Source organism: Palaemon carinicauda, chromosome 13, assembly GCF_036898095.1.
Source record: "Palaemon carinicauda isolate YSFRI2023 chromosome 13, ASM3689809v2, whole genome shotgun sequence".
Classification (NCBI taxonomy): domain Eukaryota; kingdom Metazoa; phylum Arthropoda; class Malacostraca; order Decapoda; family Palaemonidae; genus Palaemon; species Palaemon carinicauda.
The window spans coordinates 27,466,030-27,490,915 of NC_090737.1; the positions used below are offsets into that span (position 1 = coordinate 27,466,030).

Here is a 24,886-nt window from a genome sequence, read left to right on the forward strand (position 1 = left end):
AAGTGGTGGAGGTGAACTCGGACAACACCACGGCTTTGGCGTACATCTCCAAGCAAGGAAGGACCTACTCTCTGACGTTGTACGAGATCGCAAGGGACCTCCTCACCTGGTCAAAAGGTCTAGACATATCACTAGTAACGAGGTTCATCCAAGGCAACTTGAATGTCATGGCAGATTGTCTCAGTCGGAAGGGACAAATAATTCCAACAGAATGGACCCTCCACAAGGATGTATGCAAGAGACTTTGGGCCACCTGGGGCCAGCCAACCATAGATCTCTTCGCAACCTCGATGACCAAGAGGCTCCCAATATTTTGCTCACCAATCCCGGACCCAGCAGCAGTTCATATAGATGCCTTTCTCCTAGATTGGTCACATCTAGATCTATATGCATTCCCTCCGTTCAAGATTGTCAACAAGGTACTGCAGAAGTTCGCCTCTCACGAAGGGACAAGGTTGACGCTAGTTGCTTCCCTCTGGCCCGCGAGAGAATGGTTCACCGAGGTACTTCGATGGCTAGTAGACGTTCCCAGAACACTTCCCCTAAGGGTGGACCTTCTACGTCAGCCACACGTAAAGAAGGTACACCAAGGCCTCCACGCTCTTCGTCTGACTGCCTTCAGACTATCGAAAGACTCTCGAGAGCTAGAGGCTTTTCGAAGGAGGCAGCCAGAGCGATTGCTAGAGCAAGGAGAACATCCACCCTTAGAGTCTACCAATCGAAGTGGGAAATCTTCCGAAACTGGTGCAAGTCAGTATCCGTATCCTCGACCAGTACCTCTGTAACTCAAATAGCTGACTTCCTCTTATATCTGAGGAAAGAACGATCTCTTTCAGCTCCCACTATCAAGGGTTACAGAAGCATGTTGGCATCAGTCTTCCGTCACAGAGGCTTAGATCTTTCCAACAATAAAGATCTACAGGACCTCCTTAAGTCTTTTGAGACCACGAAGGAGCGTCGTTTGGTTACACCTGGTTGGAATTTAGACGTGGTACTAAGATTCCTTATGTCAGACAGGTTCGAACCGCTACAATCAGCCTCCCTGAAAGATCTCACCTTAAAGACTCTTTTCCTGGTATGCTTAGCCACAGCTAAAAGAGTCAGTGAGATTCATGCCTTCAGCAAGAACATCGGATTCTCATCCGAAACGGCTACATGTTCTACAACTTGGTTTTCTAGCCAAAAACGAGCTGCCTTCTCGGCCTTGGCCAATATCGTTCGATATTCCAAACTTATCGTATGGTTGGAAATGAACTAGAAAGAGTCTTATGCCCTGTAAGAGCTCTTAAGTTCTATTTAAAACGAACTAAACCTTTACGAGGCCCGTCTGAAGCTTTATGGTGTTCAGTTAAGAAACCATCTTTGCCTATGTCAAAGAATGCTTTATCCTATTTTATCAGACTGTTAATACGAGAAGCTCATTCCCATCTGAATGAGGAAGACCAAGCTTTGCTGAAGGTAAGGACACACGAAGTTAGAGCTGTCGCAACTTCCGTGGCCTTTAAACAAAATAGATCTCTGCAAAGTATAATCGACGCAACTTATTGGAAAAGCAAGTCAGTGTTCGCGTCTCTTTATCTTAAGAATGTCCAGTCTCTTTACGAGAACTGCTACACTCTGGGACCATTCGTAGCAACGAGTGCAATAGTGGGTGAGGGCTCAACCACTACAATTCCCTAATTCCATAACCTTTTTAATCTTTCTCTTGAAATGTTTTATTATTGTTTTTGGGTTGTCCGGAAGGCTAAGAAGCCTTTCGCATCCTACTTGATTTGGCGGGTGGTCAAAGTCATTTCTTGAGAAGCGCCTAGATTAGAGGTTTTGATGAGGTCCTGTTGTATGGGTTGCAACCCTTGATACTTCAGCTCCTAGGGGTCGCTCAGCATCCTAAGAGGATCACGAGGCTCCGTAAGGAAGACGTACTTAAAAAGGCAGAGTAATTGTTCAAGTCGACTTCCTTACCAGGTACTTATTTATTTTAAGTTTGTTATTTTGATAACTGCTAAAATGAAATAAAAAATCCTTAGCTCATAATAATGTAAACATTTATTGCTGGTCTCTACCCACCCCCCTGGGTGTGAATCAGCTTATATAATCACCGGCTAAGTTAAATATTGAAAAATGTTATTTTTATAATAAAATAAATTTTTGAATATACTTACCCGGTGATTATATATTAAAGGACCCTCCCTTCCTCCCCAATAGAGACGCAGTGGACCGAGGAGAAAATTGAGTTCTTTGTTTACATTGAGTACTGAGTACCTGCACGACAGATGGCGCTGTTGAAGTACACCCCCTACCTGCATAGCGATCGCTGGCGGATTTTTAAAGTAGAGTTTTCTGTCGAGCAACAGAGTTGCAGCTTATATAATCACCGGGTAAGTATATTCAAAAATTTATTTTATTATAAAAATAACATTTTATTATCAAAATAACATTTTTCATCAAGGGTCGGTTTACCTCTTTAGTGCTGACGACAGTAATTAAGGTGATGACAGGCTTGACCAAACACTAGCTGAATTTTTTCACGCTGCAGACACTCTTGGAAAAGAGATATGGTTTTTCTATTTTGATAACATATTTCTTCAATATTATTGCATCTACCCATGACATGTTACCTCAAAAGAAAAAATATACCTTTTTTTAAAGTTAGCATGAAAAGAAACTTTCATCCCTAAACTGAGAAACAACTATGCATTACACTTCACTTCAGCAAAACATGATCACTTCTCACAATATTCACACAAGACAATAATGCTTCAAAAATAAAAAACAAATTTTACTTAACTTGTTCATAATGATTAGAGAAATTGCAAAACAGACACTTACTGTATATCATTCTAAAAATTCAGACTTACAGGTTTCCCCAAACCCCTCATCCATAGCTCAAAAGGATGGTGAGGTTGTGTACTTTACAAGAAACTACAGGAGGTCCCCAACTTACAAACATTCGGATATACAGACGCAAATCCAACTGAAAATAACAAAGATAAGATAAAGAAATACACTACTGTAATAAGAAAATATTGTAGCATTTAACCCTTTTACCCCCAAAGGACGTACTGGTACGTTTCACAAAACTCATCCCTTTACCCCCATGAACGTATCGGTATGTCTTTGCAAAAAACTGCTATTTAAATTTTTTTTTCGATATTTTTGATCATTTTTTTTAGAAAATTCAGGCATTTTTCAAGAGAATGAGACCAACCTGACCTCTCTATGACAAAAATTAAGGCTGTTAGAGCAATTTAAAAAAAATATACTGCAACTGCAAAATGTTCTTGAAAAAGAATAACCCCTGGGGGTTAAGGGTTGGAAATTTCCAAATAGCCTGGGGGTAAAAGGGTTAATACAGAAAGCAAAATTACATTTTTAATAACCTGATTTCTGTTTCCTGTGAAACCCGACTATTTGTTGACTTTTGCAGCTGGAAATTATAGGCATGGGATACAGCTTTTGCCTACCTATAAGCCAAAATTTAACGAAATTCAATTTACAAACAATTTGACTTACAAACGCTTCTTGGACACAATTAAATTTGTAAGTTGAGGACCTTCTGTATCGAGCTTAAGCAGGTCTCAAACCTCAGTCCAGCAGATCACCAGGCAGAGATGTTTCTAATAGGCTACCACAACTATAGTCGTTCTTCTAGACAAGAATGTCTCTTTTGGGTCATTTTGACTTCTATTGAGGGCTCTATGTTATTTCTAGGTTACATGTGAAAAATGTTTGTTATTAAGACTTTATGTACCCACTAACAAATTAAAGTTACCAGTAATTTGATGTTGACAAATGTATGTACTGTGTTGTTATATCAGTTTAATTGTAGTCTTAAAATAGCCTCAGCAGTAACTTGATGTTTTCTCTAAAAAACAGAATTTCTTTATATCATAATCATATTTTAGTTTTTATATTCATACTTTTCTAATTTATTAATCTTTTAAGTCTAATTGAGATTACTTAACCACTTTCAGACCATTTCTTAAATTATATCATTTGATATTTTATTTTTTAGAGTCCTGGCTAAGCAAAGAAATGCAAAAAAGACTTCTGATGAAAGTATAGCAGAAACTCCAAGTACTACTACCAGCTCCATTGAAGAGCCACCAAACAAAAAAATCAAAGTAGACACAAGTGATAGAAAATCTTTGAATTCTACTGACAGCTTTAAGACCGGTGTAATGGATGTGAAGAAAGAATTAAATGGTACTGAAGACACTGTGTACGATGATGATACTGATATTGATGAAGATAATATGGAATATGTAGTGAGTAATTCTGCTGTTTTACATTGGAATTGGTGTGCTGTAAAAATTAATTGTTGACTTCTGTGTTATTTTACCTTTATTTTGTAGTTTGTGGTATTTTTCTCATTGCTAGTATATGGTCAAAATTGATGTTTCCCAGAAATCTAAACTTAATACTGTATTCCAAGCTGGTTTTTGCTTCAAGAATTTTATTGCTTTCAAGTTAAGAATGATACAGTATTTAATTTTAACGCTCTTTTCTTGGTACAGTGATCCTTGCCATATTGCAATTAACCTGTCACTCCATCAATAAATCACGGATTTAGAAATATATGTACAGTGAACCCTCGTTTATCGCGGTAGATAGGTTCCAGACCCGACCGCGATAGGTGAAAATCCGCGAAGTAGTTACACCATATTTACCTATTTATTTAACATGTATATTCAGACTTTTAAAACCTTCCCTTGTATGTAGTACTGTTAACAAACTACTCTTTAATGTACAGAACACTTAATGCATGTACTACAGTACCCTGAACTAAAACAGGCACAAATATTAAAGGCGATTTTATATCATGCGTTTCCTAAACACGCCAAAAAGCACGTTAAAAAATGGCAACCAATGTTTTGTTTAGTTTATCTCTGATCATAATGAAGAAACAAACGCATTTACACATCTGTGTATAGGTTAGTTTTTGCATCGATTATATTGATTATTCAGTACAGTATGTTGATTTTGTTATTACCAATGTTTTACTTAATTTTTCTTAGGACTTCCAAATGAAATGTTTTTCTTTATGACGCCGCCTGAAACGACGGCGTCATAAAGTACGCTCAGTAAACAAACGAATGCATTTAACGCGCATGACGAAAGTGATAAATAATGATATTACAGTAAAAGCTTTTAGAAAATATGTTATTACAAATATTATTTACCGTATCTATATAAAATCATACATACGTAGCAAAGCAGGAAAACAACTTACGAGCGAGAGAGAGAGAGAGAGAGAGAGAGAGAGAGAGAGAGAGAGAGAGAGAGAGAGAGAGAGAGAGAGAGAGAGAGAGTTGTTTTACGTACTTAAATGTAAATTTAAAAAAAAAAAAAAAATAGCCCCATTTCATATAAAATAGGTTATTACAAATATTTTACTTTATCATATTACAGTAGTCTGTATAATACTGTAAAGTTCAGTACAGTATGTTGTTGTTATAGTCGGGGCGATGAAATTCTCACGAAACAAAAACATGGCATCCTATTACAACAGCTGATTCATTCTCTCTCTCTCTCTCTCTCTCCTCTCTCTCTCTCTCTCTCTCTCTCTCTCTCTCTCTCTCTCTCTCTCTCTCTCTCTCTCTCTCTCTCTCTCTCTCTTGTGTCATACAATACTTACATATAGATGAAGAAACTAAAATTAGTTTTCTTAGTGTCAATTAAATACAAAACGAAAAAATTATGCCGAGTTTACATCCATTTCAATCGTTGCTAAAAATACGGCATCCGATTTCATCAGCAAACCGCTATTTTTTGGGAAACATCATTTTATTCTAGAAAATTGCTACTGTTTAAATAGTTAATTGCACATTAAGAAAGCGTGTACTTTTGTTTTTAAATTTTGGGTGTTTTAAAAATCGAGTATTGTTGACTTCTTTTTGTTTTACTTTTGGCTGTGATTAGATCAGCTGACGTCTAGCTACCGCTCTTGAGAGTGTACGAATACACTAACAAAGTATCGTTTATACCATTTCTTAACTTATTCAAACCGTCTGCAGTATACAGTTGATATTACATAAGCACCAATGTGTTATAACCTATCAAATTTTTTTGTTTATTACATTTAAAACAACACACACACTCTCTCTCTCTCTCTCTCTCTCTCTCTCTCTCTCTCTCTCTCTCTCTCTCTCTCTCTCTCTCTCTCTCTCTCTCTCTTCTGTGGGCTACTTTTCACTACCTCCCATACCTTACCTCTCTCTATCTCTCTAACAAATGATATCTTTGTTGCTCCTCAAAGTTTCATTTATATTGAAAATCAATCATGATTCAATTTTCCTTACTTTCTCCAATCTCGCACCATCCGTCACATCACGGTATTTTCGAAATTTCCGGAAAATCCGCGATATATGTATATACATGCGTTATGAAAAAAATCCGCGAAGTGGTGAATCCGCGATGGTCGAACCGCGAAGAAGCGAGGGATCACTGTATATTTATATCGTGGGTATCAGAGGGCAAATAAGATTGATATTTTTCATATTTGAATTATTTTTTTTTTAAATAGTCATTTTGGGGCTTATAAATTCTTAATTTTCATTATTAAACTTACCCGATGATCATATAGCTGTCAGCTCTGCTGCCCGACAGAAAAACCTACGGGCGGAATACGCCAGCGATCGCTATACAGGTAGGGGGTGTACTTCAACAGCGCCATCTGTCAAGTAGGTACTCAAGTACTCGATGTCAACATAGAACCAATTTTCTCTCTGTCGTGCCACTGGCAAGACCTACTAAATACGCTGTTACTAACTGGATTTGTTTTCACAACGATTTGGTGAAGTACACTATTCCAGTTTTGAGCTTTCGCTATGCAGGGGTTTTATCTTCATTTCAAAACTTGAACTCGTTTTGGATAGATTTAATTATGGTGACGAAGAGAGTATGGACTCTCTTTCACTTTTAAATGGCCGAACCTTCCCTTATACGGAAGTGTGTTTAGGTTTTTGGTAATTTTGCTTAACACGTTATAGATCTATATATTTTATATCTCTCCGCCTTTATAGGCCTCTTCGATTAACTTTCCATTTTTTATAAACATATAACAATAAATTTTTATGTTTGTTTATATGCGACCTTTCCTGATAGTAGGCGGTCCTAACTTGGAACCGAAGTTAATTAACATTAAGCCCGTTATATCGTATTTAACCTTTAAAGAATTTAATACTTTTTAAATTTTAATGTTTTATGAAAGAATTTCTTTGATAGTCTCGTACTGTTTTCAAAGATGAACTAACGTTTAGTCTACGCAGTTGTTGACGTTCAGGACGTTCAACATGCGCTCTATCGTTACGATAGAGAGAGAGTGTATCACGGTTTCACTTTGCAGTAAGAGTAAACCGATTCTGGCGTTTCGTTCATTCTTTCTTAGCTTAAATGGTTTAAATTCTAAATTAAAGGAACTTTTTATTTGGAAAACCTTTCAGTTTTTTCCTTTAGCAAATAACATGTTTTAACGATATATAATTGGGCTCTTCTCTCAGGTGCGAAATCAAGAGAGAAAGAGAGAGAGAGATAGAGACGGAGGGAGAGAGAGGAGAATAAACTTTTCGTTCAAGCTGGTAACGTTGTTCTCGTTTTTTACTCTCCTCCCTAGTCGCTGTAGGGGAAGAAGGTAAAACGTTTCTAGGGTTTTATTCTTGTTCCCAGGCTATGTGCGGTGAGAGATTGTAAACGTAGTTTATTTGATCTAGTGTTTAGTCTCTTTCCCAGCCACTGAATTCTTTATCTTTATTTATGTTTTCTGTTACATTGTACGACTGTTTTCGCAATTACTACCTTTTAATGAAGGATAGGATTGCGTGTTTCAGGTAGAAATCAGTTAAAGTTTCGATTTCAGTGAAATAAGTGCAAAACAGAAAATCAAAGTGATAAAGTGATATGCGCAAAGTGTTACAGTGTTGCGTCCGAGGGTTCGTCTGTTCGTGCCAGTCGTTCACCTAGTCCGGGACCTCTTACAAGCTCCCAAGCCCAGGGGAGAAGTAATGTCGAACGACTTATGGGTTCCACAGGCCTTGATCAACGAACAGACGTTTTTCCCTCCGTGGTTTCGGGCGTATCTATCCAAGATCGCCCCACCCACACAAAGACGAGAGAGCCCATTTATTCCTCGTCTGCGGAAGAGGTTTCTCGTAAGAAACCATGGACCACATCTCGCAGCTTTTTAAGTGCAAGTCGGTCCCTTCCGCGCAAGTCCAACGGCCCAGGTGTAGCCACTGGTTCAGTTCGGACTCGCTGCAGTCATCCGACGACTGCACACCTCCCAAGAGAGGCAAGGTGGTACCGCAACAGGCAGTAACTCCGTCTGTTGCCGCACCAGCTGTTTTAGACCCTCAGTCACAACGGACAGTAGCTCCCTCTGTTGCCGCTTTTGTAGACCCTAAGTGGTCTTTACTGCAGTCTATGCAGACTCAGTTAGCTGCGGTTATGCAGGAGTTCGTGCGGAGAAGGTTGACACTGCTCCCGTTAGCCTACAACCTGCCACGGTTGTGCGCCCAGCTCACGCTGAGGCTGCCTGCTCCCACACTCCGGCTGCGGAGAGCTCCACCACCGATGCGCAGTCGACCCTGCCAGACGCATGTTGACGTTAGCCGACGTGCGGCACCCTCCGTTGACATGCGTGAGCTACCGCATCAGCAGTGGGAAGGTGGAGTCAAGCTGCCGTGTTTTGACGCGATGCGTTAGTTTCCGCAACCCACGGCAGTCCCCACCACGCACCACCACTCCGCTTTGGTTGTTGCCTGCTCCCACACTCCGACTGCGGAGAAGGTTGACGATGCACCCGTTTGCCTACAACCTGCCACGGTTGTGCGCCCAGCAGACGCTGCGGCTGCCTGCTCCCACACTCTTGTTGTGAGAGCTCCTCCACCCATGCGCAGTCGACCCTGCCAGACGCATGCTGGCTCCCACAGACACACGGAGCACTCCGTTGCCGTGCGTGAGCTACCACAAGCTGCCGTGTTTTGACACGGTGTGTCAGCCTCCGCAACCCACTGTGGTTACCGCCACTCGCCCGCAGCAGACTAGTCAGTCAGGAGTTGAGGCTTCCCCACACAGCTTTGGTTGTTGCCAGCTCACAGACTGTCAAGCAGTTACATGACGTTGCCTTCTGGTCTGCTACTAATGCACCAGTGCTGTATGTCCTCACGCACCTGTTGTGGTTGACAGTTCAGTTTTTTGACAGTTCTCAGACTGTCAGGCAGTTACATAACGTTGCCTTCTGGTCTGCTGCTAATGCACCAGTGCTGTATGTCCTCACACACCTGTTGTGGTTGACAGTTCAGTTTTTGACAGTTCACAGACTGTCAAGCAGTTACATAACATTGCCTTCTGGTCTGCTGCTTATGCACCAGTGAGACCCTCACTGAGATTACCTAGCTTTTCTCGGACATGGTTCCTGTAGATGAGAAAGTGCTGTTCTCCCTCCTACTGATATTCCTTTGAGGACTCTGTCATTTGGAGAGGAGCCTTAAGCTGCTTAGCCTCCTATGGACTTTAATTAAAGCATAACAAGGCTTCCAGGGATGGTAAATGGTTCCGCTTCAGTCGCTAACCCCGTCTGTTGCCACACCTGCTCCCGTAGACCCTAATGGGCTTTGCTGCAAGACATGCAGTCCAAGCTTGTGTCCTTGATAGAGGATTTTTCACGGAGAAGAACCTTCTGGCCAACAACCTTCCTACCGGTTGGTTGTGCGCCCTGTTGACGCTGAGGTATCCTACTCGCGTCAGCCAGTTGAGGTGGTTCCTCCACCGATACGACCCAGTGTGGGTTGCCAGTCGCACGTTGACGTTAAGCGACTCTCGGAGGTGGTTGTGGACGTTCAGTGTGTCACTAGGAAGACGTTCAACAACCAGCAGAGGTGACTTGTTGTGACGCAGTGCGGCAACCTCAGCAACCCGGTAGGGGGTTGACTGCACAACCCAGACAGTCTAGACAGTTTCGGGTTGACGCTGTACTTCCTCGCGTCCCCATGGTTGACAGTTCACAGACTGTGCAGCAGTACCATGATATTGTGTCCGGCTCCGTCACGCATCCACCAGTGCGACCGGATTCAGCGAGTCAGACGTTGCCCACTCCGTTGCCGTTTCCTCATCAGTTTCGGATGAGGAACCCTCTGATGAGGACGTTGCTGAACAAGACGATCAACCCCCAGCCCTGCTATCCATCCAGAAGATGCTGAAGAAGGAACGCTGCCCTGTCAGGCTGTGGATGAGTCTGGTTAGGACACTGTCATCCGTGGTTCAATTTGTGTCACTTGGAAGACTACACCTCCGTCCTCTTCTGTATCATCTAGCTTTTCACTGGAAAAGGACAAGACGCTAGAAGCGGTCTCGATCCCGGTTTCCGGAAAGATAAAGTCTGGTCTGACTTGGTGAAGGACTTTATCGACCTTTGAAAGGGTCTTCCCCTGACTGTTCAGACTCCCAACCACGTTCTCTTCTCGGACGCATCGGACGTAGGCTGGGGTGCGACATTAGGCGGTAGGGAATGCTCGGGATTATGGAACTCGAGTCAAAGGACAATGCATTTCAACTGCAAGAAGCTACTGGCAGTACGTCTGACCTGGAAAAGCTTCAGGTCTCTCCTTCAAGGCAAAGTGGTGGAGGTGAACACGGACAACACCCTGCTTTGACGTACATCTCCAAGCAAGGAGGGACCTACTCTCTGACATGGTACGAGTTCGCAAGAGACCTCCTCACCTGGTCAACAGGTCTAGACTTTTCACTAGTAACGAGGTTCATCCAAGGCAACTTGAATGTCATAGCAGATTGTCTCAGTAGGAAGGGACAAATAATTCCAACAGATTGGACCCTCCACAAGGATGTATGCAAGAGACTTTGGGCCACCTGGGGCCAGCCAACCATAGGTCTCTTCGCAACCTCGATGACCAAGAGGCTCCCAATAGTTTGCTCACCTATCCCGGACCCAGCAGTAGTTCATATAGATACCTTTCTACTAGATTGGTCACATCTAGATCTATATGCATTCCCTCCGTTCTAGATTGTCAACAAGGTACTGCAGGAGTTCGCCTCTCACGAAGGGACAAAGTTGACGCTAGTTGCTTCCCTCTGGCCCGCGAGAGAATAACTCACCGAGGTACTTCGATGGCTAGTAGACGTTCCCAGAACACTTCCCCTAAGGGTGGACCTGCTACGTCAGCCACGCGTAAAGAAGGTACTCCAAGGCCTCCACGCTCTTCGTCTGACTGCCTTCAGACTATCGAAAGACTCTCGAGAGCTAGAGGTTTTTCGAAGGAGGCAGCCAGAGCGTTTGCTAGAGCAAGGAGAACATCCACCCTTAGAGTCTACCAATCGAAGTGGGAAATCTTCCGAAACTGGTGCAAGTCAGTATCCGTATCCTCGACCAGTACCTCTGTAACTCAATAGCTGACTTTCTCTTATATCTGAGGAAAGAACGATCTCTTTCAGCTCCCACTATCAAGGGTTACAGAAGCATGTTGGCATCAGTCTTCCGTCACAGAGGCTTAGATCTTTCCAACAATAAAGATCTACAAGACCTCCTTAAGTCTTTTGAGACCACGAAGGAGCGTCGTTTGGTTACACCTGGTTGGAATTTAGACGTGGTTCTAAGATTCCTTATGTCAGACAGGTTCGAACCGCTTCAATCAGCCTCCCTGAAAGATCTCACCTTTAAGACTCTTTTCCTGATATGCTTAACCACAGCTAAAAGAGTCAGTGAGATTCATGCCTTCAGCAAGAACATCGGATTCTCATCCGAAACGGCTACATGTTCTACAACTTGGTTTTCTAGCCAAACACGAGCTGCCTTCTCGGCCTTGACCAGTATCGTTCGATATTCCAAACTTATCGTATGGTTGGAAATGAACTAGAAAGAGTATTATGTCCTGTAAGAGCTCTTAAGTTCTATTTTAAAAACCTTTACGAGGCCCGTCTGAAGCTTTATGGTGGTCAGTTAAGAATCCATCTTTGCCTTTGTCAGAGAATTCTTTATCCTATTTTATCAGACTGTTAATACGAGAAGCTCATTCCCATCTGAATGAGGAAGACCAAGCTTGGCTGAAGGTAAGGACACACGAAGTTAGAGCTGTCGCAACTTCCGTGGCCTTTAAACAAAATAGATCTCTGCAAAGTATATTCGACGCAACCTATTGGAAAAGCAAATCAGTGTTCGCGTCTTTTATCTTAAGAATGTCCAGTCTCTTTACGAGAACTGCTACACTCTGGGACCATTCGTAGCAACGAGTGCAGTAGTGGTGAGGGCTCTACCACTACAATTCCCTAATTCCATAACCTTTTTAATCTTTCTCTTGAAATGTTTTATTAATATTTTTGGGTTGTCCGGAAGGCTAAGAAGCCTTTCGCATCCTACTTGATTTGGCGAGTGGTCAAAGTCATTTCTTGAGAAGCGCCTAGATTAGAGGTTTTGATGAGGACCTTTAGTATGGGTTGCAACCCTTCATACTTCAGCTCCTAGGAGTCGCTCAGCATCCTATGAGGATCGCGAGGCTCAGTAAGGAAGACGTACTTAAAAAGGCAGAGTAATTGTTCAAGTCGACTTCCTTACCAGGTACTTATTTATTTTATGCTTGTTATTTTGAATAACTGCTAAAATGTAATACGGAATACTTAGCTCATAATAATGTCAACATGTAATGCTGGTCTCTACCCACCCCCCTGGGTGTGAATCAGCTATATGATTATCGGGTAAGTTTAATATTGAAAAATGTTATTTTCATTAGTAAAATAAATTTTTGAATATACTTACCCGATGATCATAAATTAAAGGACCCACCCTTCCTCCCCAATAGAGACCCAGTGGACAGAGGAGAAAATTGGTTCTATGTTGACATCGAGTACTTGAGTACCTACTTGACAGATGGCGCTGTTGATGTACACCCCCACCTGTATAGCGATCGCTGGCGTATTCCGCCCGTAGGTTTTTCTGTCGGGCAGCAGAGCTGACAGCTATATGATCATCGGGTAAGTATATTCAAAAATTTATTTTACTAATGAAAATAACATATTTATGAAAATAAAAAAATTAAACATTTTAAAAATAGGGGAAAAAATACAGTACAGTATACCATAGATCATTTTATCTACTTTGTAGTTTTTCAAAGCTATCAGGAAGAGGGGGCTTGAAAAATAATACCCGCAATAACCGAGCGATTTCTGTACTCTATCATGAAGGGGTTAGTAGTTTAGAAATGCCAATTGTACTTCCAGTGTAGGCAATATATATCAATAACATTGTTTTACAAATTCCAGACCAAGCCAGATACATCTTCACTACCTCTTCCTCCTTTGGGAGACTATTTAAAAGGAAAATGCTTCTTCATTTATGGAAATATGTCAGCAGAAATGAGACTACTCCTGAAGAGATATATAATTGCTTTTGATGGGTAAGAGAATTTTTTGCCTTGTCTTGACTTTGCATGTAATTTTCTTTAAGGATTGCAGTGTCACCCAATATTCTGAGAGTAGATCCTTATATGCCTTAGGTCTATAAAATTATAGAGATAATTAGGCCTGTTCCAATTGTGTATTTAGTGATCCCAGATGATTAAAAAGGAGTGTTCATATACCTTTTGTCTACAATTGTATACTATTTATTAGTTTTTATAATGAACTCAGTTTCCTGGAACAAAATTAAAATATTATCAAGTTACGTAGTTATATTCCTCAAACTAGAGTACACATGCCCTTATTTCATGAAATAATAAAGATCTTAGAGGAAAGAAACATAGGGTTACACGGTTATACTTGGAGAGGACAAAAAACATATTATAGTGAATATCTTTGCATTCCAGTTCTAAGGGCTCATATTAAGAGTGTATAAGAACATAACTGAGGAGGATACAGAATAAGTAATGTTTAGAGTTATATGATTAGAACAAGACTGGAAATTGTTTTGTTTAGTGTTGATAATGATGGTTGTAAGCCTTAGAGGGACTTTAAGTCATATCCTTAAAAAGAAATCCTGCATTTTTAGTTATTCTAATTCACCACAAATATCTCCTTCATTTCAGAATATGTGAAGACTATATGTCAGAAAAAGTCAACTTTGTCGTTACTGAAGATGAGTGGGATGATAATTTTGATAATGTAAGTATGAAATGTTTGGTATCTTTTGATCATGTTTTTGTCATTCAATACTAGTTTGTTCCAACACAAATACTTACCTCGAACTACTTTCTTTGGAGTCACTTGTGATCTCTCTCTTTCGACCAAGGTTTTCGCGCCGTTACCCCCCTACTCCGTTCTCTACATAGGCCTACCCCCGCCGCCAAGGAATGCGCCCCGAGGGCAGGATTAGGGCAGGTCACTGCCTCTCTGGGTCATTCTCCTCATTAAGTTCCTTGGTCGCGAGCAGTTCACAGCTCGCTCTCGTCTCTCTCGATCCTTTGTGCGCTTTTAGTGTTCCACGTGTTCCCAGCGTGGGGACTTGTGTTTTTTCGCAGTGCGTTCTTCTCAAGTGTTACCGTGCGTTCACCCTGTGTGTATCCCCAGTGTACTTAATAGCTCCCTTAGTGTTGTACCATTCGTGTGCGAACGATGGATCACGCTCGCCGTTGCCCTGGGCCTAGAGCCGGAAAGTCGTGTGGGGCTTTCCTCTCAAAGCCAGAGGTAGATCCTCACTCCCTTTGTTCCTCGTGTAGGGGGAAAGTTTGCTCCTCCGCGGACACGTGTCCGGAGTGCGTAGGTTGGGACGATATTCAGTGGGTACGCTACGGTATTAAAAAGAAGAAATCTTCGAAGCGTTCCCCCAGGAAGATTAGTGTCGTATCTTCGTTACCGTCGGCCAGTGATCGGTCCGACGAAGCCTCGGCTTCTCCGTCTCCTTCGCAGAGGAGAGGGCAAGAAGTCTCTAGTGTTGTAGAAGGTCAAGGCGTTCTTCCCAGGGAACCCAGTGCGAGGGAAGAACCAAGGGCGGGCCCCTCTAGGTCTAACGAAGGGCCCGGTAGTGCTTCGGGTGAGTCAGGCCTTGTGATGGGGGGTCACGCGTCCTCTGAAGACCCCTTATGGGGCAGTGTTGTAGTCCCAGAGTCCCAGCCGCCCTCGTGGGCTGGTGCGTCGGGCTCTCCCCCACCAGGGGACAACCAAACTAAAGTTCGCCGTCCGAGTAGCGATACCTTCGTATGGAAGCTACCGAAGACACCAGGGAGGTCGCCGCTGAGAATGGACGTGACCCTAGACCCCTGGCTCCCTAGCATGGAACGGTTGGACTCTTTTCCGACGATCTCCACGGCGGTTCCCGATGATTTTCTCCAGCCCTCGATCTCGGGCACCCAGCGTCGGAAGAAATCCCCCGCGGACCACGCAAACAGCCGTTACGCGAGAAACGTGGCGTCGTCGGAAGTGGATTCGTCTTCCGAAGAGGAGGTCAGGGTGAAACGTCGCAGGCAAAGGGAGCTGTCCGAGAGCGAACATTCCCGCTCTAGGTCAAGGTCGCGAGTTAGCAGAAAGCGCTCCCGCTCCCAGTCTCGTAAGTATAAGAGAAGTGTTTCTCCCGGGGGCGCCTGGGTCTACGTGCCTTCGGGGGAGTCCAAGACACTTCATTCACCAGACCATCGGTCCAGCGAACGTGCGACTAGGCTGCCGTCCTCTATGCACAGCCTAGAACCGCGCGATCTGGCACGCAGAAAAGACCTCTCGAAGAGGCATAAGTCCTCGAAGCCTCCGGTTCACCCCGCCCAGCGGGGGGAAACGCGCTTCTTAGCAGGCAGCCTGGCCGAACCAGCCCAGCTGGTGCGGCCATCGAGTAGAAAGGAACGGTTCCCGTTGTCGGGTCAGCCCACCGGGACCTTGACCTCCGCCTCCAGAGCCTTAGGGCAACCGAGAGCCCTCACTGAGCCGGCGGTACCCGCCTTGCCCCGGGATCCACCCACTTATGGAGCTCGCTACCGGTACAGGACTGCCTCCTGGACCCAAGGGCGGGACGGCCGGTCTGCCTGGCCAGCAACCCAGCGCCCCCACTCCAGGCCGAGGCCTCGGCTGACGGAGGAGAAGCTTCCCCGACGGAGGACTCCGCCTATAGAAGAGTAGTGGGACTCATCAGAAGGCAGCATGGGATTACGGAACCCTCGGCTCCGAGGGGTGATTCCTGGAGGTCAAGCCTCCTGAGGATTACTCATCACGCCGCCTTTCCGAAGTCTTCCCTGGCCCTTCCTCTTGCCCCAGACCTGGTACTATGGCAGGGGTACATAGACAACTTGGTGGCCAGCAATGCAGAGGCCCCCAAGTCCCAGAGTGCCTCAAAACTGCTCCAGGGCCTCAAATCGCAGGGTAAAGTGTACATTCCGGAAGGGCGTCGCCCAGGCCCCTGTAGAGTGGACCCGGCCTTGGACGTCCTAGGACAGGGCGGCTCAGACGAAAGGGCCTCTTCAGCCCCAGTTTGCTTCTCTCCTACGGAGGCCGCCATGATGGAGGAGATGTCGCGGGACCTAGTCAACGTCTCCTCATGGCTGGACTGGTGGGCCTCCACGTTAGTAAACGTCCAAGCCTCCGTCGACCCCGAAGATCCTGAGCAGCAAAGCCTCCTGACGGACCTTCTCATCTCCGGGGGGAAGACACTTAAGTTTCTCTCGTATCAGGCGCTCGCCCTTATGGCCAACTGGGTCCTTCGTAAACGAGACACGGTCCTGGCCAAGGTATCTAGGAGGATCCCAGACAGAGAGGCCCGGGCCGTACGTAGCCTTCCCTTGTGGGGTGAGTCGCTATTCCCATTGAAAGAACTGGAGAGCCTGATGGAGAAAGTGTCAAAGAGGAAGGAGGCCAACGTCCCCAGACCTGCGTCGTCTAAGAGACCTCCCTACAGGAGGGCCGCCTCAGATAGCGCCGTGACATCTCAGGCCGCCCCCAGCACTTCGAGGTAACAACTCCTCAACCCTCCCGCAGAGGAGCACCAGCTTCGTCTAGCTCCTTCAGGTCGGGTTACTCCGCCTCTAGGAGAGGCAGGTCAGACCGCCCCTCTAGAAGAAGGTAGAGGGAGAGGCCCCCTACTCCCGCCCAAGCCTGGGTTGGGGGATGCCTCGGACCACATTGGCAAGCATGGAAGGCACAAGGAGCGGATCCTTGGACGGTGTCCGTCCTGAAGGAGGGCTACAGGCTTCCCTTCCTAGCAGATCCACCCCCTCTTATTCCATCCAGCCAGACAGAATGGTTGGCCCCCAGGGACCCGATGAAGAGGGCCGCCCTTCAAGAGGAGATTTCCTCCATGTTGGAGAAGGGTGCCATGGAAGAGGTCCTTCTCCCAGGCCCAGGCTTCTACAGCCGCCTGTTTCTGGTAGAGAAAGCAACGGGGGGGTGGAGACCCGTGATAGACCTGTCGGCCCTCAAGAAGTTCGTCAAGAAGACGGACTTCAAGATGGACACCCCAAAATCCGTCCTGCTGTCCTTGAGGGAGAAAGATTATATGATGACTGTCGACCTCAAGGACGCATACTTCCAGATCCCTGTCCACCCGTCGAGTCGGAAGTTCCTCCGGGTAAAATGGGGTCCCCAGATCCTGCAGTTCAAGACCCTTTGCTTCGGCCTGTCGACGGCCCCTCAAGTGTTCACGAGGGTCTTCGCGACAGTCTCCGTGTGGGCTCACGAACGGGGTATCCGCCTCATCAGATACCTGGACGATTGGTTGCTCCTTTCCACCTCAAGGGCCCTCTTGGAGGAACAAGGGAGAAACCTCCTCCAGTTTTGCAGGAATCTGGGGATCGTAATCAATCTGAAGAAGTCGAACTTAACCCCATCCAACAGAATGGGCTACTTGGGGATGACGTTGGATACCGTGCAGGGGAAAGTTTTCCCCTCTCAGGACAGGATACGGAACCTCAAGCACATCATTCAGCCGTTCCTGTCAGAACACTCCAGGAGGGCGGGAGATTGGCAGAGACTGATAGGTCACCTGGTCTCATTAGAGAAACTGGTTCCCCAAGGGAGGATGAGGCTCAGACCCATTCAATGGAACCTTAAGAGCCTCTGGTCCCAGACGGACTTGCAGAAAACGTTAGTTCCAGTCCTTCCGGACACGAGAACCTCCCTGGAATGGTGGCACTGCCAGTCGAACTCCCTCAAGGGGATGCCCCTCGGGTCCAGTCCCCCCGAGTACGTAGCCTTCCCTTGTGGGGTGAGTCGCTATTCCCATTGAAAGAACTGGAGAGCCTGATGGAGAAAGTGTCAAAGAGGAAGGAGGCCTACGTCCCCAGACCTGCGTCGTCTAAGAGACCTCCCTACAGGAGGGCCGCCTCAGATAGCGCCGTGACATCTCAGGCCGCCCCCAGCACTTCGAGGTAACAACTCCTCAACCCTCCCGCAGAGGAGCACCAGCTTCGTCTAGCTCCTTCAGGTCGGGTTACTCCGCCTCTAGGGGAGGCAGGTCAGGCCGCCCCTCTAGAAGAAGGTAGAGGGAGAGGCCCCCTACTCCCGCCCAAGCCTGGGTTGGGGGATGCCTCGGACCACATTGGCAAGCATGGAAGGCACAAGGAGCGGATCCTTGGACGGTGTCCGTCCTGAAGGAGGGCTACAGGCTTCCCTTCCTAGCAGATCCACCCCCTCTTATTCCAGCCAGCCAGACAGAATGGTTGGCCCCCAGGGACCCGATGAAGAGGGCCGCCCTTCAAGAGGAGATTTCCTCCATGTTGGAGAAGGGTGCCATGGAAGAGGTCCTCCCAGGCCCAGGCTTCTACAGCCGCCTGTTTCTGGTAGAGAAAGCAACGGGGGGGTGGAGACCCGTGATAGACCTGTCGGCCCTCAAGAAGTTCGTCAAGAAGACGGACTTCAAGATGGACACCCCAAAATCCGTCCTGCTGTCCTTGAGGGAGAAAGATTATATGATGACTGTCGACCTCAAGGACGCATACTTCCAGATCCCTGTCCACCCGTCGAGTCGGAAGTTCCTCCGGGTAAAATGGGGTCCCCAGATCCTGCAGTTCAAGACCCTTTGCTTCGGCCTGTCGACGGCCCCTCAAGTGTTCACGAGGGTCTTCGCGACAGTCTCCGTGTGGGCTCACGAACGGGGTATCCGCCTCATCAGATACCTGGACGATTGGTTGCTCCTTTCCACCTCAAGGGCCCTCTTGGAGGAACAAGGGAGAAACCTCCTCCAGTTTTGCAGGAATCTGGGGATCGTAATCAATCTGAAGAAGTCGAACTTAACCCCATCCAACAGAATGGGCTACTTGGGGATGACGTTGGATACCGTGCAGGGGAAAGTTTTCCCCTCTCAGGACAGGATACGGAACCTCAAGCACATCATTCAGCCGTTCCTGTCAGAACACTCCAGGAGGGCGGGAGATTGGCAGAGACTGATAGGTCACCTGGTCTCATTAGAGAAACTGGTTCCCCAAGGGAGGATGAGGCTCAGACCCATTCAATGGAACCTCAAGAGCCTCTGGTCCCAGACGGACTTGCAGAAAACGTTAGTTCCAGTCCTTCCGGACACGAGAACCTCCCTGGAATGGTGGCACTGCCAGTCGAACTCCCTCAAGGGGATGCCCCTCGGGTCCAGTCCCCCCGAGTACCTCCTGTTCACAGACGCCTCCAACCAAGGGTGGAGGGCCCACCTTCTGGAAGAGACGGCACGGGGTACCTGGTCGGAAAGCGAAAAGCGTCTGCACATCAATGTCCTAGAACTAAGAGCGGTTCAGAAGGCGTGTCTTCACTTTGCAAGTCGTCTAAAGGGAAACACCGTGGCGTTAATGTGCGACAACGCCACGGTAGTAGCCTACATAAAGAAGCAAGGGGGCATGAGATCGAAGGAGCTGTGCGACCTCGCCATAGACATCCTGAATTGGGCAGACGAACAGCAAGTGGTGCTGCTGGCAAGGTTCATCCCCGGGAAGAAGAACGTTCTGGCCGACGGCCTCAGCAGAATGGGTCAAATAGTGGGGACAGAGTGGTCTCTACACCCAGAAGTAGCCAGACTCATCATTCAACGTTGGGGCTCCCCGGTGATGGACCTCTTTGCAACAAAGCTCAATGCCCAACTTCCGGTCTATTGCTCCCCGGTCCCAGACCAAAATGCAGCCCTAGAAGACGCCTTCCAGCACAAGTGGGACAACCTGGATGTGTACGCTTTCCCCCCCTTCACGTTGATAAGACAGGTGCTCAACAGAGTAAGGGCTGCCCGAAACCTAAAGATGACTTTGGTAGCGCCCTGGTGGCCGGAGAGAGAGTGGTTTGCGGACCTAAAGGACCTAGCGAGCCAACCACCTTGGCCTCTGCCCGCCAGGTCAAACCTCCTGCACCAACCGCACTTCTTCAAGCTCCACGACAACCCTCTCTCTCTTCGCCTTCACACCTGGAGACTATCGAGCGGCTCCTGAAGAAGGAGGGGTCCTCCACCACCACAGCTAAGAGAATGTCCCTATACCTGAGGAGATCCTCGACCGCGGTATACCAGGCGAAGTGGGCCTCCTTCACGAAGTGGTGCTCGGAGAAACACATTAGACCTCTTAAAGCTTTGGCCCGGACATAGCGAAGTTTCTGGTGTATCTTAGAGATAAAGTGGGAATGTCAATTCCAGCCATTAAAGGAGTTCGAGCCGCCTTAGGCCAAGTCTTCCTCCTGAAGGGCATCGACCTGGGGACCTCGAGACACATAGCGATGCTGATCAGGAGTTTCGAGCAATCCTGCCCCCCTCAAGCTAGTAGAGTGCCCAGGTGGGACTTAGCCAAGGTCTTGAAGATGCTAAGTCGTCCCCCCTTTGAACCCCTGAAAGATATCGGAGACAAGGATCTCACCCTCAAGACCGTTTTCTTGCTAGCCTTAGCTTCCGCTAAGAGAGTGGGCGAGATCCATGGTCTGTCTTACGACGTTTCTCACTCCAAAGGGTGGAAAGAAGTATCCTTCAGGTTCGGGCCCTCCTTTGTGGCTAAGACTCAGAACCCAGCAGTCTGGGACCCGAGGTTTGAAGGTTTCTCAATTCCTGCCATTCCCAAGACGGGCATTACGGAAGATTTGAAGTTATGCCCAGTACGGACGCTCAGGAAATACCTGGAAAGGACAGCTCATCTCCGACCAGGTATCAAAAACCTCTTCGTTTCCACAGGTGTTAATAGGAAGCAAGTTTCCAAGAACACCATTTCCTTCTGGCTGAGACAAGTCATCGCTAGAACCTATGAAGAGGATAAAATGGCAGTGCCATGCACTCCCCGGCCCCATGACATCAGGGGTCTGAGCACCTCCTTGGCCTTTGAGAGAAACATGGCGGTGGGGCAGATCCTACAGGCAGGCACTTGGTCGCACCAGTCAACCTTTACTGCCCACTACCTCAAGGATTATTCAAGGAAATCCTTGGACAGGTTCTCCATTGGGACAGTCATTGCCGCCCTCCAAGCTGTGTAGCGGTAAGGCCAGAGGCTGTCCCCAACGATGAACACATTCTTCGCGACTACACTTCGGAGGAAATCGTCAGAAGAATAGGTGAGTCTTAGATAATAGCGTAAGGTTGCGCAGTTACCCTCACTCCCGCACTCTGATAGGCCCCCGCATTCCATAGCCCTCTAGGCCCTACGTGCCAAGTCAAGTGTCAGAATAGCACTCCCGCCTCCTAAAGTATAAGTCTCCAAAGAAAGTAGTTCGAGGTAAGTATTTGTGTTGGAACAAATCAAAAATTTTAAGTAATTTTTATTTTTCCTAACATACTTACCGAGAACTACTTTCGGGTAATGGCCCTCCCTTCCGTCCCCGAGTGCCATCCTTCCATTGCCAGGTTGGGCTAATACGACGAACTTAATGAGGAGAATGACCCAGAGAGGCAGTGACCTGCCCTAATCCTGCCCTCGGGGCGCATTCCTTGAACGGAGTAGGGGGGTAACGGCGCGAAAACCTTGGTCGAAAGAGAGAGATCACAAGTGACTCCAAAGAAAGTAGTTCTTGGTAAGTATGTTAGGAAAAATAAAAATTACTTAAAATTTTTGATTTTCTCATGATAATTTGAAATTACTTTGAGTACACCTTTAAATGCATATGCTGATAGTAATGGGTATAATGACATGGTTCTTATTCATAGACATTTTATCTTATTGTTACAGGCCCTCTCTGAAAATGCATCGCTGCAGTTTGTCAAGCCTTCATGGATATGGCGCTGCAGTGACAAACAGAAACTGGTGCCTTTTCAGCCGTTTATGGTAGTACCCAAAGATTGATAACTTTTGAAACATCTCACATTTATCATTTCATCCAAAGGGATCCTCTCAGCCAATTTTGGTTGTTTCATTTCCACAGGAGCATCATTATTTTTTAGGAAACAATAATTTCAATGTCCTGTCTTTATTTAGACTCAAGGGCTCTGTAAACCCTTACATGATTATTTATTTGACTTAATTGAGAACAAGATAGACTAAATTAGTCATATCTTATTTTTCAAAAACTACAGTACAACAAATTATAGTAGTACACATACAGTATTTTACAGTTCAACATAAAAGGGTTACTCCTTTGGAAGGTTTTACAGTAAAGTATTTAATGTTACATAGTTCAATCAGAACTGAATAGCATACTGTATGAAAACAAAATTTTACCCAAAAACAAATTAAGGAGGTAATAAAGTTCTAACCTGTGAGTTGTAGTTAATTATGACTCTTTCTTGTTCTTTAGCAACCCACTAAAGTGACCTGACAATATTTTCTTTATTATTTTGATATAAAATAGAAATGCTGTTGAGAATAATTTTTGGTAATATACTGGTACAACTCTTCCCTCAAGTGTTCAAATTAGATTTTCACTTTAAATGCTTAAGTTTCCATTCTTTTTCAATGCTAAGTAGCCTTTATTAAAATACAGTAATGCCAAATAGCTAGAAATGTAAAGCATAATATAATGAAAGCATTGCAGATATTTGTAAGAGGAGCAAGGATACTAGATTAAATGATTTCCCAGTGATTTTATCGAAGTGCCTCTGTTACACTGCCACATTATCAACGTATATTACAAACTAGATATCTTTAAAATCACAAAAGTGGAAGATAGTGCTCAAGGACATTCAGGATAGAATTTGTATTCTGTAAGATTAAAGCAGGTGTTTTTAATTGAGGAAATTTCTGGTTTAGTATTATAAAAAATAGTTTATGCATCTGCAAGATGAGTACAAAATCATCTGTCATATGTCGGTACCTGAAAAGATTTATAGTTCTGCAATGCAATTTGACTATGCTATTGTCTTATTTACATTGATAATTGTAGTTTATTCAAACTTTTGATTTTGTTATGAAAAGTCCCTTATAGTAGGCATAAAGGGTTTGAGTGTGTTGGAATTCTTTACATGGTCTTGAAAACTACAGTATTGCAATACACATTTGATAAATTGCACGTTTAATTTTCTCTCTCTCTCTCTCTCTCTCTCTCTCTCTCTCTCTCTCTCTCTCTCTCTCTCTCTCTCTCTCTCTCTCTCTCTCTCTCTTTTTTTATAGATAGGTTTATACTTGAAAAGCACATCTTTTACTATCACCATATAAAACTTTCATAAAAAATAGAAAATTGCATTGCATCCAATCATGTGTAGTCCACACACAGACAGCTTGAGATAATAAATAAAGTGTGAAATATTTTCACAACTGAGAAGAGAATATGCAGGCATACATACTTAATATAAAAATAAGTACATGTATATAGTTTAGGGAAAATGACAAGATACTGTATATGCCTTTGAAATACGTGTCAACACAGGGAATAGAATGAACTTTACATACAAATATTACAAATCAATTGGGTGAATTACTGTGTTCCAATAGCTGTACTGTATTAGGAAATTTAAATTTGTAAAATATTGATATGCCAAAACTAATTTACATTCTAATTATGTTACTGAGTAAATAGATTACTTCACACTGTTGGTGCAAAGCACTTGTCTATGATTAAAGAAAGATGTAATTGTGTTTAAAGATGCAAATACAAGTGTGGTAATCCATTTTGTTTCAATCGTACTGATTGCATATAAATTGCAATACTTCTCTCATACTTCCAAACAACACTGTCAAAAATTAGTGACACACTTCTTCAAAGTATTCACATTGTGTTTTTCTATTTGAAAATCTACAAATCAATTCCTTAATGACAATAAAGATTGTTGACTGGCTGGTGGGCAGTGATGTGCATAATACCAACAGACTTAGTTTTAGATAGAGAAGAATCTCATATTTGTTTTCATTGCTGAGAGCAGAGTACAGATGTATTTTTTTTGTAACGCTTTCCATTCCACTTACTTGAGGGTCTGGATTTAGTCCAAGTGATTTTAAATTTAATAGTGACCATGTTGCAGTACTAACCAAACTCAGCCTAGTCCCTCATCAGGCAGGAAGGAACAAGGGGAAATAATACCCTTTTGTTTCTTTATGGATTTTGGCTACCTCCTAAAATTGGGTGAAGTGCCATGGTAAATAGAAAGATGCTGCAATTTTAACCTGTGGATGTTGCAATAGTGTCCTTTTGAGGCTCTACTGAAAGAGAGAAGGAAATCAGTGTTTTCCTGGCAGCTGCCTGATATGACGAGATCACTGATCTGAGAAAATTGTCATTGCAGTCAATGATCTCTTGGAAAGCACCCTTTTGTGCCCTTGTTGATAAGCACATATTTAATAAGAACCAGCACATAAGGAGTTAATCTTTCCTTCCTTACAGTAGAGCCTCAAGAGGACATTATCCCAACATACATGGTGCAGTGATTTTTCATTTTTTTTTTTTTTTGAATAAACAGTTAAAACTGCTACCATTACTACATCATAGGAATTTTTATGTGATTCACCTACAAATGTGTATTTACAGTGATCTATAAGTGTGGTGATAGTGCAGTGTTATGTAATGATCTTTTTATTGATCAAGTGTTTTATTGTTCGTTCTCTAGCTCAAGCCTTCTTTTTACTTGATCCCAGCTAGACTGCAGTCACATATA

The 24,886-nt window shown here is 44.8% G+C and overlaps 1 protein-coding gene across 1 annotated transcript; it reads left to right on the plus strand.

Moving 5' to 3' along the window:
• Positions 1-2,797: 2,797 nt before the first annotated feature.
• On the plus strand, positions 2,798-24,647 carry LOC137651473 (DNA repair protein XRCC1-like). The gene is made up of 5 exons (XM_068384697.1): positions 2,798-2,907; positions 4,016-4,268; positions 13,270-13,403; positions 14,031-14,106; positions 22,032-24,647. Exons 1-5 carry the CDS (start codon positions 2,798-2,800, stop codon positions 22,143-22,145), a joined length of 687 nt encoding a protein of 228 aa, XP_068240798.1. The 3' UTR covers positions 22,146-24,647.
• The last annotated feature ends 239 nt before the right edge of the window (positions 24,648-24,886 follow it).